The sequence below is a fragment of the Crocuta crocuta genome, unplaced genomic scaffold (assembly GCF_008692635.1).
Source record: "Crocuta crocuta isolate KB4526 unplaced genomic scaffold, BGI_CrCroc_1.0 scaffold246, whole genome shotgun sequence".
In the NCBI taxonomy this organism is placed as follows: Eukaryota; Metazoa; Chordata; class Mammalia; order Carnivora; family Hyaenidae; genus Crocuta; species Crocuta crocuta.
In genome coordinates this window covers 2,956,423-2,976,197 of record NW_027531902.1, presented here as the reverse complement: position 1 = coordinate 2,976,197, position 19,775 = coordinate 2,956,423, and the positions used below count along the sequence as shown (strand labels likewise).

Genomic DNA, 19,775 nt, shown 5'->3' with positions numbered 1-19,775 from the left:
TTGAGGGTCTTGGTTCAATGCTGGCTTTTGGCTGGCACCGCCTTCAGTTCCTCACCTCTTCACAAGGCCTTCCCATAGGGCAGCTCAGAAGATGGAAGCTGGCTTCACCAGAGCAAGCAAGCAGGAGAGATCAAGAGTGTCTGAGCAAGACAGACATCATAGTCTTTATAATCTAATCTTGGAAGTGACATCATCTTTGCTGCATTCTATTTAGTCCAGTCTACATGCAGGGAAGGAATTACCTGAGGTGTGATACCCGGGACCATTGGGAGCCATTTAGAAATAGCCTCCCATGCTCATTTATTATGTTTATTGTTTGTGCATCTCTTCCCACTGGCATGTAAAATTTCATGAAAGCAAGGATCTTTGCTCTGTTCACTGTTGCATCAGAAACACCTGGAACAGTGGCGACCACAGTGTTTACATTCTATAAACATTGTTGAATGAATGAGTTAATAAAGTTGAGTTTAGTTAAACAATAGAATAACTTTCAGGCTCCCTTCTCTGCGTTTGTTCTTTCAGGTTTCACTTAGCCTTCCTTTTCTTAAGTTAAATATGGCTCCTCCCCTTTTATTCTTCAGCCTTTTCTTAAAGCACATGTTCCCAAGGTCTTACACATGATTATTGCCTTTGAATCAGTAGGTCTCAAATTTATTCTTGTAACAAACCATCTTGTTTGTTCAGTCCAAAGTTTAAGAAAAAAAGATTTTGTTTATTTTACTGTGGTAAAAGACACATAAAATTAAATTTACCATCTTCACCATTTCTGAGTATACAGTTCAATAGTGTGCAATATTTGCCTTGTTGTGCCACAGATTTCTAGAACTTTTTCATCCTGCAAAATTGAAACTCTGTACTCATTAAGTACCAATTTCCTTTCCTTCTAGCCCTTGGCCACTACCTTTCTACTTTCTGTATCTTTCATTTTGAGTCTTTTAGGTTCTTCAAATAAGTGGAGTCGTGCCGCATTTGTCCTTTTGTGACTGGCTTATTTCATGTAGCATGATATCTTTGAGGTTCACGCAGGTTGTAGTTCGTGATAAATTGCATTCCTCTTTAAGATTGCATAGTGTTCCATTGTTAAGTGTATATACATTTTGTTTATCCACATAAACAGTGTCCCGTTGATGAACATTTGTGTTGCTTCCACCCCTTGGCTATCAGGAATAAAGCTGTACTGAATTCTTTTAATTATATCCCTAAGGATGGCATTGCTGGGTCATCTTGCTAATGTTATCTTTACGTCTTAAAAAGCTTCCTTACTTGTTTTCCATAAAGGCCGCACCGTTTTCAGTTTCCACCAAGATTGCAGAGTTTAAGTTTTAAACTGTTGATGATTTTGAAACAGGAATCTGTTCACAAGGAAAACTTTGTTTATCCTCTAGTCCTAGCATTTCTTCTTATTAAATAGTCATCATGATTCTCTTCTCAAAAACAGATGTTAGGTTAATTTGGCATGACTTTGTGGTGAGCCTGAGTTGTCTTTAGTGCTGATAGACTCATTTGAAAATGGAAATCACTTCAAACTAACTGGTCTTTAATTTTTAGGATTTTCCTTGCCACCCAATTCACCCTTTGAATATTAAGGCTGAATTTAAATATATCCAGTTTTATGGCACTTTTTCTGATCTAAAAAGTTAAAAAAAATTTTTTTTTTAAATGCTTATTTATTTTTGAGAGACAGAGTATGAGTGGGGGAGGGGCAAAGAAAGAGGGAGACACAGAATCTGAAACAGGCTCCAGGCTCATAGCCTGACACGGGGCTTGAACTCACAAACCGTGAGATCATGATCTGAGCCGAAGACGGACGCTCAACTGACTGAGCCACCCAGGCGCCCCTGATCTAAAAAGTTTTAAAATTATAGTTGACCCTTAAGCAACATGGGGTTAGGGTCACCATCTTTCTTCCCCTCCCCCATGCAGTAAAAAAATCCATATATAACTTTGGACTTCCCCAGAACTTAACTACTAACAGCCTACTGTTGACCAGAAGCCTCACTGCTAATATAAGCAGTCGATTAACACATATTTTGTATTTTATATGTATTATGTATTGTATTCTTATGATAAAGTAAGCTGGAGAAAAGAAGAAATTAAGAAAATCATAAGGAAGAGAAAATATATTTATAGTCCTGTACTGTATTTATTGAAAAATATCTCCATGTAAGTGGACCCATGCAGTTCAAACCTGTGTTCAAGGGTCAACTTGAATATTCACTGGCCCAGCTAATACTTGACTTGTGGTCCATGTAGATATTAAGGTATAAATTCATTTAAAGCAGCTACACAGTTTGAATTTATAGTGTTTTAAAAACTTTGTGTTTAATGTTATTGATTCTCCATTCTTCACTTAAAAAACCTGCTGCTATCCTCTCCTCAGTTTATTTTGATTTAGTATTTTAATTACTTTGTAAGCATAGGGCAATGGTATGGATTTAGGGGAAGTAAAGAAACTGAGAATCCCACAACAAGGCAAGGTGGACAGTTAAAGGTCAAGCTTACAGCAGAGCAGGGCTAGGGAGCCTAGTAGACGTGGGAGCTGAGAATATAAAAGTAAATATATGAGTTCGTTACTGGCCAAGGAACAGAATATAATGGGTCTTGAGGGATGAAACACACTGAAACTTGGCATACTGGTTCAGGAATGCATTAAAGGACAGTTTGCTAATGGAGTCCAAACCTAGACCAAGAATCTGGACAAGAAACACAGGACCCTGGCAGAAAGAAAGGAACTTGATTTTGAGCCAAGAGTTTCTGAATCAGGGACTGTATGAGTTTTCCTATTGCTGCTGTAAAAAACTGCTACAAACTTGGTGGCTTACAACTACACAAATGTATTGTGTTCTAGTTTTGGAGCTCAGAAGTTGAAAATGGGTCTCCATGGGCCAAAGTCAAGGTATTGGCAAAGCAGTGTTCCATCTGCAGGCTCTACAGGATTCTATTTCAGGGTACTTAAGAAAGTGGCAGATGTGCTGTCAGAGGTATCTTTGAGAAACTGTGGAGAAGCAGAAAGATTCTATAAGACTGTAGAGAGTAAAAACTTAGTGGAAATTTTGAAAAGAAGTGGTACTCAGGTCTTTAGGTGGATCATTTGCAGGCATTTAAATAAGAATGCGTTAGTTGGAACAAAAGTTGGGTAACCAAGAAATAGTCATGGCAATTTATTTTACCCTTTTAAGGAAGGTGGATGTCATTGACTTAGATTATCTCATTTTTCAATAAAGCATTCATTCTCCCATAAAATTCTACTGACAGTATGTTCCTTTCTTAGGCGTTTGAATATGTGGAAGAGCTACACCTAGAAGACTGGATATATCTCTTGTCAGCCGTCAGGTGTCTTGTGGAATGTCACAGGGCTTTTCTTTTGGGCCTGTTTTGCTCACTGTTTTATTAGGATATTGAAAGGGACACTTTTCAAGTTTTCTGATAACACAGAGTTTGAAATGGTAGTATGAAAGACTACAGAATCTATTTAAAATCATTTTTATATTTTTATGCATTGTAATGCTGTACTACCAGACCACAAGATGCAATTTTAATAGGGCTAAGCCAGTGCAGGACTGATATACATTTATGGAAAATCTACTCTGCTAGTTTTGGGCTAAAAGGGCAGTATACCAGTCATAGCTTTTGCTCTTGAAGGTGTTAAAATCCAGTGGAGAAGACTCTGTATATATTCATAAAAAAATGAAGTAGCAGTGCCAGGTAGTTGTTTCAAGTGGAAGTACAGCCTGTATAAGAATTTGGAAGGCCCGATCATTGAGGAATGGAGTGACTATGGAAAGCTGTCACGATGAACTGGAACTGGCCAAGCCCATAGGGGACAGTGGACACAGACAGCATGATAGGTAGAGAAGGTCAGGGAATGGTTGGAGAATAACTTAGGGGCATGACATACATGGGGAAGAAGAATTGTAAGCATGCATATATGACTGGTGTACTGATCAGTAAATCCCATCTATCATCTCTTACTGGAATATTGAAGCATGAAGACTTTTGTATGAAATATATCGATGTTTATTAATTAAAACATTAGTATTAATATACTGTCTAACTAAACCACCATAAGATCAACATATCCTTCCTGGCCTAAATATAAATCCTTTTATTTTGGTTCTCCTGATCTGACTGTCCATCTGATAAATACTCTCTGTAATGAATCCAAGAGTGTATGTAATTATTTAATACCTTTGGATTATAAAATTTTATATTTTTTCGAGAGAATGGTGACTGCTTGTCTTCACCTTTCTCGTCATTGAATTTTCTCTGCTACATGTATTTATATTCTTAACTTTCCATTTCTGGTTCTTAAAGTTTGAGGCTCTTAAAAACTTGAGATGCCTCCTCTATTTTATTGTGATCTGGCAAAAGGAAAATATTATCAACATTCTGACAAGTCTGATAATTTGAAATACAGTGTTTCCTCCATATCACCTCAAAGACAGTCTTCTTTTTCCCCCCTAACTTCCATTTAGAAGGTTTTAGCAAGTGCACACTTGAAGGTAAACATTAAAAGAATTTTTTTTTAATGTTTTGTATTTATTTCTGAGAGAGAGGGAGACACAGCATGAACAGTGGAGGGTCAGAGAGAAAGGGAGATACAGAATTTGAAGCAGGCTCCAGGCTCTGAGCTAGCTGTCAGCACAGAGCCCGATGTAGGGCTCGAACCCATGATCTGTGAGATCATGACCTGAGCCAAAGTCGGACGCCTAACCGACTGAGCCACCTAGGCACCCCTGAAGGTAAACATTTTTAAGAAAACCAACAAAAACCTTCTGCCTCTTGCCTTTATCTTTTTATGAAGTCACTTCTGTTAGTGCCTTGCCCATCTCTTTTAATGAATGAGTAGATGTTATCTTTGAATATTGTATTCTGTGTCTGTGGTGGTTTTATAATTTTTAGTAAACACTCTTTTTTTTTAATCTGGAGAAAACAGATGATACATTGGAATGTCAGCTTATATGTTCAGAATAAACAATTCTTTTTGTAAGAAGTTTACTTATTTGAGAGAGAGAGAGGAGGTTGGTGAGGGGCAGAGAGAGGAAGAGAGAGCGTCCCAAGCAGGCTCCCCGCTGTCAGCGGGGCTCGAACTCACAAACTGTGAGATCATGACCTGAGCCGATATCCAGAGTCAGACTCTTAACCGACTGAGCCACCCAAGCTCCCCTAGAATAAGCAATTCTTATGTGCCTGCATGGTAAATGTTNTACCTGCATGGTAAGTTTTTTTTTTTTTTTTTGAGGTATATTTATTTATTTTGAAATGACTGTAAATTCACAAGAGGGTATAAAATAGTAGGCTTCTCCTTTACCCTTTACCCAGTTTCCTGCAGTGGTTACATTTTATATGACGATAGTAGAGTATGGAAACTAAGAAGTTGACATTGGTACAATGTATGTGTATGCCATTTTACCACATGCATCATTTCCTGTAACTACCACTGTAGTCAAGATGCAAAACTATTCCTCACCACAAAGATCTCAGTCCTGCTACTTCTTTAAGCAGAACTAGTGTTAAGGTTAGAATTTTAATTTTGATGAATGCCACCTCATAAGCCACAGGTATAAAATCACATATACTGTTTAGATATAGTAGATCAAAATAAAGGTACATTATAAATCTTCTCAATGGGTAAAGCCTAAGGTCTCATTTTATATTACCTATATCGACTGCCTTGCCAGGATTTCCTGCACGTGTCTGTTGTGTCTAAAGAACCAGTGTTTTTTAGCTTTAACAAAGCACAGTGCAGAAGTTTGTGAATTTTTCTTTGGCTTTTAATTCCCAGAACTCGAAGTTAGTTATCATACCTCATATTTTTATCAAAGACATTTTTCTTTCCTGCTATGAAATGAATGCTTTGAGATGTTCTGCAACCACATATTTTCACATAGTTTACATATTAAAGAATACCAGTGGGTGATCTGTGAGATAAAACAGTGTTTTGGCAACAGATTTTTTTTCCTTTTGTGGGTATTTTTCTTAATAATGGCATATGCTTATATAATGGAGAATGTGAAGCAATTATATATGTATATATATATATAGTTGACCCCAAATGCCAGTAAGATTTTCAGAATCTATGGCTTATAAGTTAAACTCTGGCAGCATTTAAAAATACTGTGCAGAAAAGAAAGGAGCTGTTCTATGAGGTGCTCCTCATTTGAGTTAACGGCATAGGCTTCTGTCATCTCATCCTGCTGTGATGTTACTTAGAAGGGAAAGTATAGGAGCAGTGTTAAAAAATAAACAGGTATATTAAAATTTTTAAGAGTTTATTTGAGTAAGCATCAGTTCGAAGTTGTAGGAGCATTCTACCAACAAAAGCTAGGGGTAGGGTTTTTGTAGAGAAGACACAGGAGCAGGAAACTTTTGCCATAGCCCAAGTGGTTGCATTATTTGGGAAAGCCTCGTTGGTTGTTTGTGACTGATTGCTCTTCTTAATTTTGAGGCATTTATAGGAAATGACTAGCTTAGATTTCAGTTTGCTTAAGTCACCTACCAAGGCATTAGAACCGCCTCAGTCTAATGGCCTCTGTGTCTGGTTACTTTTATAGCAGTATGTGTTGGAGTTTAAGGTCCTTCTGGGCAGAGGCTGTTTGGAAATGTGTGGGAGAGAGAGTGATCTGGGAGATGGGAGCTTCAGATTCTAATCTTGTCATTAGTTTTGTGTACGTGTGAGTATAGATTTTCTCTGTTTCACTTTCCTGGAGATAACTTCCCTGTCACCCAGGGAAGCAAACAGAATTGAGCAAACATGGGGTTGTGTAATCCAAAGTATTGTTATTATCATTAGCCTTCTTTTGTAAATAGTTGAAGTGAATTATGATAGTAGGGGCTCAATAAATTCTAGGTTAGTGATTGTTCCTGTATTATCTCTGAAAATGCTGTTCTTTGTAAAGCACCATATGTGGACTAGCAGAAGTTGATGCCACTAAGATGCAGATAAGGAACGGAAAGCAAGGTGGAAGGGAAATTTACTTTTGAATAGAGACAGAGGTGCTTATCATTCCGGAGCAGTTTTGATGGTGTTCTGATCAGAGAAGAGCCTGTTGCAGGGCATCAGGAATGCAGGTGGAGAAAACGAAGTAGAGAAAGTAGGTTTAGGCAGCATTTGGTGGAGAAAAAAACATATTATCTGGAAGAGGCAGTGGGGTCCCGTGATCACTCCCCACTAACTGGATGACGTGTATCAGCCTTCTTGTTAGGAGTGTTCCAGGTTCACAGTAGTCGGTAGCTCCAGTAGATCTCCAGGTGTTTGTAACAGAGAGAATCTAACTTAACGTGGGGGTTAGTATTAATGGAAAAATGTCCAGAGCGGTTCGGCCCAGTACAGGAGCTGCCAGCCCACCAGGCATATGTGGCTGTTGAGCACCTGCAGCCTTACTGTGACCTGGGAGGTAAGCAGACGCAAAATACAAACCAAAATTCGAACAGAAAAATGATCTCATTAACAATTTTTATATTGATTACATGTGGAAATGGGAGTGTTTTAGATATATTGGGATAGGCTATCAAAATTGATTTCACTTGTTTTCTCTTACCTTTTTAAATGTGGCTATTAGAAAATTCTGAAAATCTTACACACATATGTGTAGCCTACATTTGTGTTGTATCCCTTTCTCTTGGACAGCAGTGGTCTAGAATGGTGGGAGAGGAGGGCCAGAGTGCTAAGAGAGGGATCAGGATATCTGGAGGGTCGGAAAGCACGTGGCCTTTTTACCTTGGCCATGAGGATGGAGTTGGTGTTCTGGGGATGCTCGTCAGCAGGGGGTCCCATAGTCGTCCTTGAACTTACATGCTTGGGAGTTGTGCCCTCCTGGCACTTGACTTGGAGACAGGGATAAACTTGTGCTGCTTTGAAAAGGGTGTGGTGTGGCTATCAGCTGTGTTACATACACACACTTCTAGGAACTGACAGATCTGTTTGTTTTTGTTTATCACATGGAACTGTTACGAGTTGAACATTATTTGAAATAAATGAACCCATGGCAGGGGCTCACATTTTTGTTGTTTTTGTAATGGATTTGTTATATTGGATTCTGACCTGGATGTCAGTAGGTGAACTTGGGATCTTGCCCACAGTAGTTTAGATTGCAGGTTTTGACTTGATTCCTAAGAAGTGGTGCGTGTGTGCCCCTAAATTACTTTATACCTATAGACATTAAATGTGAATGTGATGGCTTTTTCAGTTTTCCTGACATTTAAAAGGAATTTTTTTTTTTTAAATAATAGAACTATCAGTAGGAAGTTCACATTTCTTCTAGCAGCAGGATGCATTAAGTGGAAAAGACCTGGTTTTATGGAAGCAGATGAAGCACAAAGGAAATCCTCTTCACTTACTTTGCCTGTACCTCTTGGAGCAGCTTGTGAGGAAGGACAGGACTCATGCCATGGGCCTCTGTTTGGGAAGCCACTTGTTTGCTCTGAAATCTTGGGTGCCTTGTCCTGTTTCCTAGGTGGCCATTTAGATGTAGGGAATACTCTTTACACAGGTTTCTCTGCATAGAGGGGTCTTCAGGGGCCTTCAAAGAACCAGCTACCTTGAGTTAAAAAAATTTTTTTTTAAATGTTTTATTTACTTCTGAGAGAGAGACAGAGAGACAGTGTGAGCAGGGGAGGGTCAGAGAGAGAGGGAGATACAGAATCTGAAACAGGCTCCAGGCTCTGAGCTAGCTGTCAGCACAGAGCCCGACGTGGGGCTCAAACCCATGAACCGTGAGATCATGACCTGAGCCGAAGTTGGACGCTTAACTGACGGAGCCACCCAGGCGCCCCTGTTTTTTTGTTTTTTAAGTAGGCTTCATGCCCAGCGTGGAGCTCAGCACAGGGCTTGAACTCACGATGCTGAAATCAAGACCTTAGCTGAGATCAAGAGTCCAATGCTTAACTGACTGAGCCACCCAGGCGACCCTTCCTTGAGGTTTTAATGATTTTTTTCCATGTAGTAAAAGGGAAAAGGTGAAGAATCCTGTATTTGAAGTGTTCTGTGAGACAGCCCCTCAGATCGTTTTATGGCTTTTGGGGGAGAGTGCGCATAACTTACTCCCCCCACTCCTAAAATGTTTCCTAGTTTTTCAGTTATTTTCAGTGAATTTACCCCTAGCTTTTTTACCGTGAAGAACTCCGGAGGTAGTGTTGGTTAGTTCAGAAGGCACATAAGCCAAACAGAATTCTTGCTTGGGAGTGTGGAGGTGGCACAGAGAGAATGAGCTTAGTGTCCTTGTGAGTAACTGGTGTGTCACATGTAAATTTTTTCTCATATTATCTAGTCAGAGGAATGAGAAAGTGGTAATTGGAGAGAAAGATGAAGCACAGAGAGAGCAGAGGTGAGACAAGGACAAACTGCTCAAGGTGTTCGAGTCTTTTGAGCTGAGGTTGGGCTGCGTTTTTAGTCTTAGCTTCCATGAGAAACCCTCAGATCCTTTTCACAAATGATCTTTCATTTGCTCAGGTGAATTTGAAATGGAATTCTGTTACCTAAAATGCAGAGTCCTAACTCCGTTACTTCCAGAGCATCCAGTGAATATCTCTGTTGGAGCATCGCATCGTAATATTTTGTTTGTCTAGTCAAAACAGACTTTAAACTCCATGAACATAGAAACTGTATTTTGTTTGTCTTAAGACCTCCATTACCTGACCTGACACTTGGCACAGTCGGTGTTCAGTAAATGTTTGTTGAATGACTGACTGAGTGAATGGATGAATAAGTGAAGGCATGAATTAGGAGCATCTCATTATGCACAATTTGGAGTGCCAATTCCTTTTTAAAAGTTTTTGAGTAATATATTCATATTGTTGAAAAATCAAAATCTATTAAAAGATAGGTGGGGAAAAGTCTCTCTCCCATCATTGTCCAGTGTCCATCCATTCAGGACCGTCTTTCTTTCCTCCTCCACCCCAGATAAGCACTGGTATAGCTTTTTCCGAGTGCCCCTTTTCAGAGTTCCTTTATACATGTAGAAAGAAATACAAATACACATTTATGTATGTATACACATACACACATTCCCCCCTTTTAATGCAAGTGGTAACATATAGTATACACCATGCTCGGCAGCTTTGCTTTTGACTTAATACAGGATTTTCTTTTCCAAATAAGCACATAGAGAGCTCCTTCATCTTTATACCTGCCATTTTACATGTGTTCAAGTATGTCTGTAAGATAAATAACTAGAAGAGGAATTGCTGGATCAAAGCTTATGTGTATTTATAATTTTATCTGTAAAATGCCCTCCATGAAGATTATACTAATTTATTAACCCAGCAGCAATACACGGCAGTGGTTCTTTCTCCTCAGTATTGCCAACAGTGTATTAACATATTTAAAGATTTCTGTCAAGCTCCACTTTGCATAATGGCCTGGTTAGTCCCGTCGGACCAACCCTTCCACAAAAAACAACTGTAAGCTCTGGACAGAATATAAAGCCATGTGCCTGAAGGTGTTGGATAGTGATTGAAAGCAGTCAGATACTGGATAGGGGTTGATACTTGGAAGAGGGGAAGGCAGAGCTAACAGGACAAAATAAAAACATCTAATACACGTGAACATGGAGCCTGGAAGGAGAGGAGAGGAGAAAAAGAGGGAGCAGGGAGCTATTTGATGAAATAATGCCTAGATATTTCCAAATATGGCAAAAGGCATAAATTTACAGATTCAAGAATCTCGGGGCGCCTGGGTGGCTCAGTTGGTTAAGCGTCCGACTTTGGCTCAGGTCATGATTTTGTGGTTTGTAAGTTCAAGCCCTGCATCAGGCTCTGTGCTGACAGCTCAGAGCCTGGAACCTGCTTCAGATTCTGTGTCTCCCCCTCTTTCTGCCCCTTCCATGCTCATGCTCTGTCTCTCTCTGTCAATAATAAATAAACGTTGAAAATTAAAACAAAATGAATCTCAACAAACCCTAACGAAGACAAATGCAAATCAGAATACTGCAAAACATACATAAAGGGGAAATCTTAAGTGATCACAGAAAAATGACACTTGATTTGTAGGTGAGTAGTTACTTGAGTCAACACTGACTTTTCATCAAAAACAGTGGAGGTGAGAACACAGTGCAGCATCTCTGAAGTGCTGATGGATTTTTGTCAGTCTGGTAAAAAGTGATAATCTGTGTTCCTTTTGTTATGAATAAGATTAAGCATTTTTTCCATGTTTACGATATTTATATGTATTTTCCTGTACATTCTTTGCCTGTTTTTCTTGGGGTTTTCATCTTTTTTCTTCATTAAGGTCATTAGCTTTTTGTGGTAGAGTCACAAAGACATTCTCCTCTGCCAGTTGTCTTTTGATTTTGCTTATGGTGGTTTTTTGCCATCCACACATCTTTATGTTCAGGCTGTCAAACTTATCTGTCTTTTCCCTTATGGCTTCTAACTTTGGAGCCGGATTTGAAAGGCATTCCCTGTTGCAAGGTTATAAACTCACTCATCAGTGTTTTCCTCTGTATGGTTTCAGCTTTTACACTGAAATTCTTGATCTGCTTGGACTTTATCCTCATATATGATATGAGATGTGGATCTAACTTTATTCCTAGATGGCGATGCAGGTGCCCCATATCACTAACCATAACGCTAAATGTATTTGGTTTATTTCTGGACTTATTTTCCGTTTGATTTAACACTAGTGTTACCCTGCTGCCATTACTGTGTCCTGACTCTCTAGTGTAATTAGCCCCCTCTTACTGCTTTGCTTATTTGAAGTTTTCCTAGCTGGTATTAATTGCTTATTTTTCTATGGGGACTTACGACTTGTCTTTCTAAGAGTTTCCTCAGAGTAATGATCCCCAAAGTCTAGATAGAGTTTTCACAGATTGTAGTTTATAGGAGGATTATTTTGATGACTATCTGACTCACTCACTAGATGATAAGCTATAAGAGGGTAGGGGCCGTGTCTCTTTTATTCATTATATTTGAATACCTAATATAGGGCCTGAGACATTTTAGGCTCTTAATCCATAATAATGAATGGATGAATGACTCTTGAGTCTTGAAGTTGAGCTCTGCCTCTTTATTACTCTCTCAATGGCTGTAGGCAAGTTTCTTGACTGTGTTAGGCTTAAGTTTTTTCATTTCTAAAATAGGTACAAGTGAATTATATCTATAGAACAGGGTTTGGGGATAATTAAATAATATAGCTTAGAAAACATTTGGTAAAGAAGGAGATGTTATGAAATCCCAGTTAGACTGACTTTGGCTTTCCTTTTCACATGTAATGAGTAATTATGCATTTGCCAAGGAACCGTCTCCAGACTTGGGCTATTGGTTGTCAGAGTCCTTTTGAAGAATCACCACTAGACTGTCACCTTGTTAAAGTTGTAGTCATTCTTCTTCTTCTTTTTTTTTTTTTTAATGTTTATTTATTTTGAGAGACAGAGAACACAAGTAGGGGAGGTGCAGAGAGAGGGGGAGAGAGAATTTCAAGAAGGCTCCATGCTGTCAGCACAGTGCCTGATGTGGGGCTCAATCTCTTGACCCGTGAGATCATGACCTGTGCCAATATCAAGAGTTGGGTGCCCAACCGACTGAGCCACCCCGGTGCCCCAAAGTCATAGTCATTCTTGAATGTTTTTGAGCTGTTAGCTATCTAGGTGATAGAAGCAGTCAGTTTGGTTGATCACACGACAACTTGTTGACAAGGGAACGGTCTCTAAGAAAGAAAGTGAAATTTCCCTTTACACAGCAGCCTGGGTTTGGAGCCCATTCTGCACAAGATGTCTACCTGTCAGTACCTGTCACGTGACGTAGCTGCTATTACCAGAAGAAAAGTTAGATCTAATAAATTGCCAAGACCCAGAGTCTTATTAGTTTAAGTTACTTGCCAGTGTACCATAACTTGAAGAAAAGGAAGGATGCATGTATTTATTGCTAAGCTGGGGAAATTGCCATGAAGGCAGTTGGCAGAATGGCTGACATTTTCACAGTCAGAGGTCAGATAATTTTCTACATCTATCCAAGAGAAGATTTGACCAAGGACTGACAAAAAAATCAAATTATTCTGTTCACTTGGCTGCATCTAAATGTCTCATTTTCAGCTTACAGGAAAGATTGCTATGGAAGCAATCTTTGACGTTACAACAGCGTGACCGTAAATTGCTTGAATAACTGTTGGAACTTCGAATATAAAAACACAGAAAAAGTCATCTGAGGTAGAACTCAGAAAGGGTTTTTCACTTACGGTTTACTCCTTACATAATTTATGGTTCAGATTTTATATTAAGGTATGTTTTAAATCAGCATTTTCTTAGTTACACAGAGGGAGAGGACTTCCAGGTCACAAGGAAAATCAGTGGCAGAACTGAAAGCTGAATTCTTGAGTTGTAGTTTCCAGTATTTCCGACACTATTAGAAACAAGTGCTAAGTTTTCTTTTTTCTCTCAATGGCAAAATAAAGAGTGTATAGTCAGCTTGAAAGTTGGAGATCAAAAAGCACTTTCTGTGGTTTCCAGAGAACCAAATTTCCTTTCACAGTCTCGAGTTTCTCGTGTTATGAATTTCGTTGTGTACATCAGCCCATTGCTGATAAACATAAACTCCTGTTAGTCCTTGGATCCACATGCCTTTTATTATGAATTTAGTCATGTAAATCAGTCTTTTGCCAATAAACATAAATTTATATTAGCTCTAGGATCAACATTTTGATAGGGGGGAAAGTAGGGATTGTTTGAGCATTTCTAAAGGAATGTTGGTCTAAAATAGCTGGTAGAATAAAAATATATTGTACAAACTAAAATAGGGCAAAAGAGCTAAAATACAGTGGATGGACTAAAATAACTAGCAGTTCACATGAGTCCAAGTGCTAAATACATAATTATATTTCCCATTACCTTATATGTACAGGACTTGTTTTAATTTTTAAATCCTACATTTTATTCCTTTTATTGTTTTAAAAAAAATGTAGACAAGCCATTGGGTCTAACAATGTGAATGGTTTGAGATCACCATTTTAACTTACAAATAGCAGTCATCTACTAGCAGGTAGAAATGGCTGTTCATTGATTGTACCTGGTTTGCTTCTCTAAACTGAAAATGAAGTGAATTGAGTTTGATTTGTTATTGTCTGTGCAACCAACTCCCTTCCCCAACCTCTTCTAATCCTTTGGTGCTTCTAAAAAACCTCTCTCTACATCCCCAGAAATGACCTAACTAATGTTCCACGTAGATGTAGTAGTCACTTTAGTGTTCACTAATTTTATGAGTGATTGCTGCACATCCTACCGGGGTTAAGAAAAGTGAGTGTCTGCATGCCCTTGGATCAGTATTAGTACCTGTTTGCTCCAGATGTTCTTTCTTGAACATCTGGGCCTCCTCCTGCATCACCCCCTTTTATACTTCCTGTTCTCTTTCCCCAGGATGTTTTTCCTCTACATCCCACATGATTTTCTTCCTCACCTCTTTAACGGCTCTGCTCAGTTGCTATCTTGTCAGATTATTCAATAAAGAAGCTATACTTGACTGTTTGAGAGTTTTGAGCCAAGGGGGATCGTGATCTGACTAATGTGTTAAAAGGGTTGCCTTGTATATGGAGATGGGAGCAGACTGCTGGCAAACACGGGCTGAAGCAGTTGGGGGTGATTGCAGCCATCTAGGCTAGAGGTAGCTGTGGCTCAGATCACGTGATTGTGTGGTGGTGAGAAGGGGTTGGGGCTAAGGATCTATTTTGAAGGTAGACTCAGCAGAATTTGCTGCCACCTTGAACTTAGGACAAGTGAGAAAGAGAGGAGGAGTCAAGGTCTTGAGGTGTTTTGGCCTGAAGGATTGAAAGAATAGAATTGCCATTTACTAAAATGAAGAATAAATATCAAAGGAAGGAAATCAAGGGTTTGGTTTTATTCATGATAGTTGGATAAATAAAACAAGTTAGGAAAAAGAATAGGGAGAGATAGAACATTTAGGAATCATCAGCATATAAATGGTGTTGAAAATCTTGCGCCTGGATGAGATCACCTAGGACGAGTCCAGGAAGGAGAGAGATCTTGCGGCTGAGCCTTGGTGGTGTGCTCCAGAGTTCAGAGGCTGGGAGACTGTAAGGAAGGCCAGTGAAGCAGAGAAGAAACAAGAGAGTGGAATCCTAGAAACAAAGGGAAGAATGTAAGGAGTAATAATCAGTTATGTCAAAATGCTGCAGAGAGAACAAGTAATAAAATGAAGACTGAGAAATAGGACTGAGAAATGACCTTTGGGCTTGGCAACCAGGAGGTCATTAGTGACCCTAATGAGCTGTTTGGGTTGACTGGTGAGGAGGAAGGGCTGACAGGAGAGGGTTTCAGAGAGACTAGTAAAAGAAGAAATGTACACTTGGAATACAGACCAGTTCTTTATAGGAGGTTGTTTTGTAAAGTACAACAGGGAAATGAGATGGGACCTGAAGTGAGGTATGAAGTTAAGAAAGATTTTTTTTTGAGAGAGAGAGAGAGAGCGAGCAAGTGAGCAAGGGGCAGAAAGAGAGGGAGAGAAAGAGAGAGAAAATCCCATGAAGGGCAGAGGGAGAGAGGGAAGTTGGGCTCACCGGAAGCAGGGCTTGGGCTCACCCAGTGCGGGGCTCAAAGTCACAAACTGCAAGATCATGCCTGCGAGTTCATTACTTTAGTTGAAGTTGGATGCTTCACCGACTGAGCCACCCAGGCACCCCCAGAAGGACTTTTTAAATGATGTTTGCATGCTGGTGGGAGTGAGTGGGTAAAGAGGGAAGAATTGATTATATAGGAGAAAGAATGGGGACAGTGGTTGGGAATTTGTCTTCTTTGACGAGTGTCGCTTCCCCTGTGGCACTCTACCAGCACCAAAAGAAGACTTTTCTGTTCTTCCCACACCTCCAAGTTCCTACTGGGCCAGATACCCCACTTAAGCTCTCATATAATTCTATAGTGTTTTATGTTTTCCCTATACTCAACCTCTTTCAGTGTATGAGCCCCTGTGATTAGGTCCAAAGATTCACACTAAACAGGTGGTATCAGTTGTAGAGTCCTCCAGTTGCTTAACAAAACACCAAAACCATACCTTTCTAGTCATCTTGGGCTCTAATAAAATGTAAGAATTGTATTAGGCTCTTTCACAAACCTTTTCCTTCTACCTACCGTAACACAAGCTGTTTGTAGATCCTTAGGTGACTACTTAACTGTTCTTTCCAGCACCCTGGACGTATTGGCATTGCAGACCGAGTATAGCTGCTCAGCTCCAGTGATTTGCCCTGCTTCTCACCACTGACATTTCTGGTGGCACAGTGGCTGCTGTGAGTCTGTCTGGCTTGTCTCAGCTTTGAGTCTGTCCATTCAGTTCTCTCATTTCTGCTTTTTGTGTCATGGGGTTAGGCTTGTGGCAATGAGGAAGTGCTCTATCCTCAGCCGGAGGTCGAGCTAAGTTAAAAGATGTTATAAGCAGCAAAACAACAAACTATGCCATGTAGATGGTAGTTATCACTTTTATCTTTTGAGCTCAAGGTTTATATTTGTTTGCATTTTCAAGGTTTTAGGTCAGAGTTTAAAAAGTGCAGCCGGTTGCTAGGGTAGTTGTAGAAAGGCCTGGTGATTGATGTGGAATCTTCTGTAAGAGGTGTGCATGTGTGTGCTTATATGCCTTCATTCACTGCTCCATAAAAAAAATTTGTAAATGCTTGCTATGTTTAAAGATGAGTTTTAGGAACTCGAGGTGCTTGTTTTTTGTTTGTTTGTTGTTGTTTTGGTTTGGTTTTTTTTTTTGTTTCTTTGTTTTGGTTTTTGTTTCTTTAAGAGGGGAAGGCAGTGGAGATACTGGGAGCTCTTTAATGTTCACAAAACATAAAAAGGATAGAGATCCACTCTTTAGAGTAGTTCTGGATCATCCCTGGAGTTCTTTGTTCAAACAAGTTTTTATAGTGACCCCTAATATGTCAGAATCCCAAGCTGACCTGCAGGTGTGCAGTGAGAGAGGTTGAAAGACCCAGAACCCCACCAGCTCAACACCCTTCTTTGTGGCCTTTGCAGACAGGTTCCTTGGAACCCCGAGGTGTCTGATAGCCCAACAGGAAGACCCCTTCTCCATACTATGCCAGTTTTTTTTTGTTTAATGTGATGCCTTAGTCTTTCCCATCATAAAAACAAAAGAAAACAACTTTGATTGCCCATCATCATAAAGTGAGAGGAAAACTTTTTTCTTTTACATGAATTTTTTTCTTTAAAAAAAAAAAGCAGCTGTTTTTAGGCTTGGTTAGTGTTTGAATTCTATACATCTTTGTACATCTTTCCTGTGGAGACTAGTTCATTGAGAAAATTACTGAAAAATATTAGTTGATGATGGATGTTAATAGATTGGCCAGGAGATTAGAATCTTCTTTGGGGGTACCTATTATAAGGGTAGAAGTTTGACCTTTGTATGTACTTCCAGACATACTATAAGGGATGCTGATACATGTCAGTCATCTGTGAGTCATAAATCTTAGTGAATTGATCTGAATGCTCTAGGAAAAGGAAATGAATCAAAGGGACAGGTCTGTCTTTATTGCTTGGATTAAAAAAAAATCATGCATCTGTGTATTCTTTTTACACTTAAAAAAACCAAAAAGGTAATGCTACATTATAATTTTATTGCACATTAAAAATGCAGATTTAAAAAATTCTAATTGTGCTTTTAGTAGCTAGTAATTTAATAATTCTTTTTGATCTTTCTCTACTTTTCCAACCTTCTTTTCTTGCTTGATGTTAGGAAACCCAAATTGAAAGTGCCTCCAGTTTGAACAGGTTGAACTATTGGCCTTGGTGATAATTGTCACTTTACAATCAATTTTGTATTTTAACCTCATTATTATACCTTTCGTCCTACAGACTGGTGAATTTTCAGCTCGTTTCCTTTTGAAGTTACCGGTGGATTTCAGCAATATTCCCACCTACCTTCTCAAGGTAAAAATATATGATATCAATATGAGAATGTAAATGAGCTTTTAAAGTAATTATTTGACTCTGAATATTTGTATGATTGGCTTGCCAGCATTTTGCTCAGATGATGAATTTATTAAAAATATTTAGTGTATAAAGATTCACAGAGTTGGTTATCAAAAAGCTAAAATAGTAGGCCTAAAAGTAATTTCAAAATGAATTTTCCTTATAACATAAAATTCATATAAATAAATTTGGGGGAAGAATCACTGTTAGTAATCTTATTGGGAGGAAAGACTACCATGGAAATTGTCTAATAGGCATTCTTTAAGTAGGATTGCATATGAATTCTGCCGTGCTAAAGGGCATCTCATTTTCTTATTTATGCCAGCAGGTCATCTCAGGCACCTTCACAGTTGGTCTGTCAGAATTGATTTAGACCGATGTATATGGCATTCTTTTTTTTTTTTTTTAATGTTTTTATTTATTTTTGAGAGACAGAGAGAGACAGAGCATGAGTCGGGGAGGGGCAGAGAGAGAGGGAGACACAGACTTTGAAGCAGGTTCCAGGCTTTGAGCTGTCAGCACAGAGCCCGATGTGGGGCTAGAACTCACAAGCCACGAGATCATGACCTGAGCTGAAGTTGGATGTTTTTTTTTTATTTTTTTAATTTTTTTTTAATGTTTTTTATTTATTTCTAGGAGAGAGAGAGAGAGACAAGCGTGAGCAGGGGAGGGTCAGAGATAGAGGGAGTCACAGACTGAAACAGGCTCCAGGCTCTGAGCTAGCAGTCAGCACAGAGCCCGACGCGGGGCTCGAACCCACGAACCGCGAGATGATGACCTAAGCGAAAGTCGGACGCTCAACCGACTAAGCCACCCAGGCGCCCCTGAAGTTGGATGTTTAATTGACTGAGCCACCCAGGCGCCCCTTTATGGCATTCTTTAAAATGTGTTGCAGGCAAGGTGTGGCTGGAGGAGCAGCCACTTTGGGCAGGGGTCTCAGATGCTTTGCACGTAAGAGGTAGAATCCAAGTGACTAGGCTATGGTTATCATGAAAGAAACCAAATGGACCAGGGAGCAGGTTTGAACAGAAAGTCTTAACACAAGGTCTAGGTTCATCAGAAATGAGGAGATTTGGTTGGGATTTAAGATACAACTACCTTCCCTTTGCCCCATATTTCAACATGTAGTTATATAGCTTTAGTCTAATGGAAGAGAAATGTCTGCCTTCCTAATTTGACATTGTTCAGAGAGTTAATGGTATTTAAAATCGTCCTGAGAGAAAGAAACCTTGTACAAGTTTCCTGGTATATTGTAGTAGCCATAAATGATATTAGATATTAATTTTGATAATGATTGTAAATATGGTATCGTGGAATATAAATTATAGATCATAGGAAAGGTTATGGAACACTTTTAAAAAAATTTTTATTTTTGAGAGAAAGAGAGAGTATGCGTGGGATGGGAGGTAGAGGGAGCCGGCAGAGAGAGAGGGAGTCGCAGAATCAGAAGCAGTCTCCAGGCTCTGAGCTGTCAGCACAGGGAACACTTTTTAAAATACATTCCACTTGGGGTGCTTGGGTGGCTCAGTCAGTTGAGCATCTGACTTCAGATTTTGTTGTTCATGAGTTCGAGTCCCGCATCGGGCTCTGTGCTAACAGCTCAGAGTCTGGAGCCTGCTTCTGATTCTTCAACTCCCTTCTCTATCGGTCCACCCTCCCCTGCTTGTACTCTGTCTTTCTCTCTCAAAAATAAATAAAACATTAAAAAAAATACCTTTCACTCGAGTTGGGGAAATTATTTTCTTTTCCCCTAAGTAAAACATGGGATTTTTGTGCTTCATTAAACTTTCATTTTTAATTTCTCCTTTGGGGGACTAGTTTTCCGCTCTGTATCCAAGGGTTATGAAGTCCAAGTAAGAAAGGAAG

The 19,775-nt window shown here is 39.3% G+C and overlaps 1 protein-coding gene across 1 annotated transcript in view; it reads left to right on the top strand.

The window, feature by feature from the left end:
• Window positions 1-19,775, top strand: part of BABAM2 (BRISC and BRCA1 A complex member 2) — a 397,283-nt gene that overhangs the window by 121,062 nt on the left and 256,446 nt on the right. Inside the window, exon 6 of the mRNA XM_077774132.1 lies at window positions 17,793-17,867. Coding sequence (XP_077630258.1) covers window positions 17,793-17,867 — 75 coding nt within the window. The remainder of the gene's footprint in view (window positions 1-17,792; window positions 17,868-19,775) is intronic.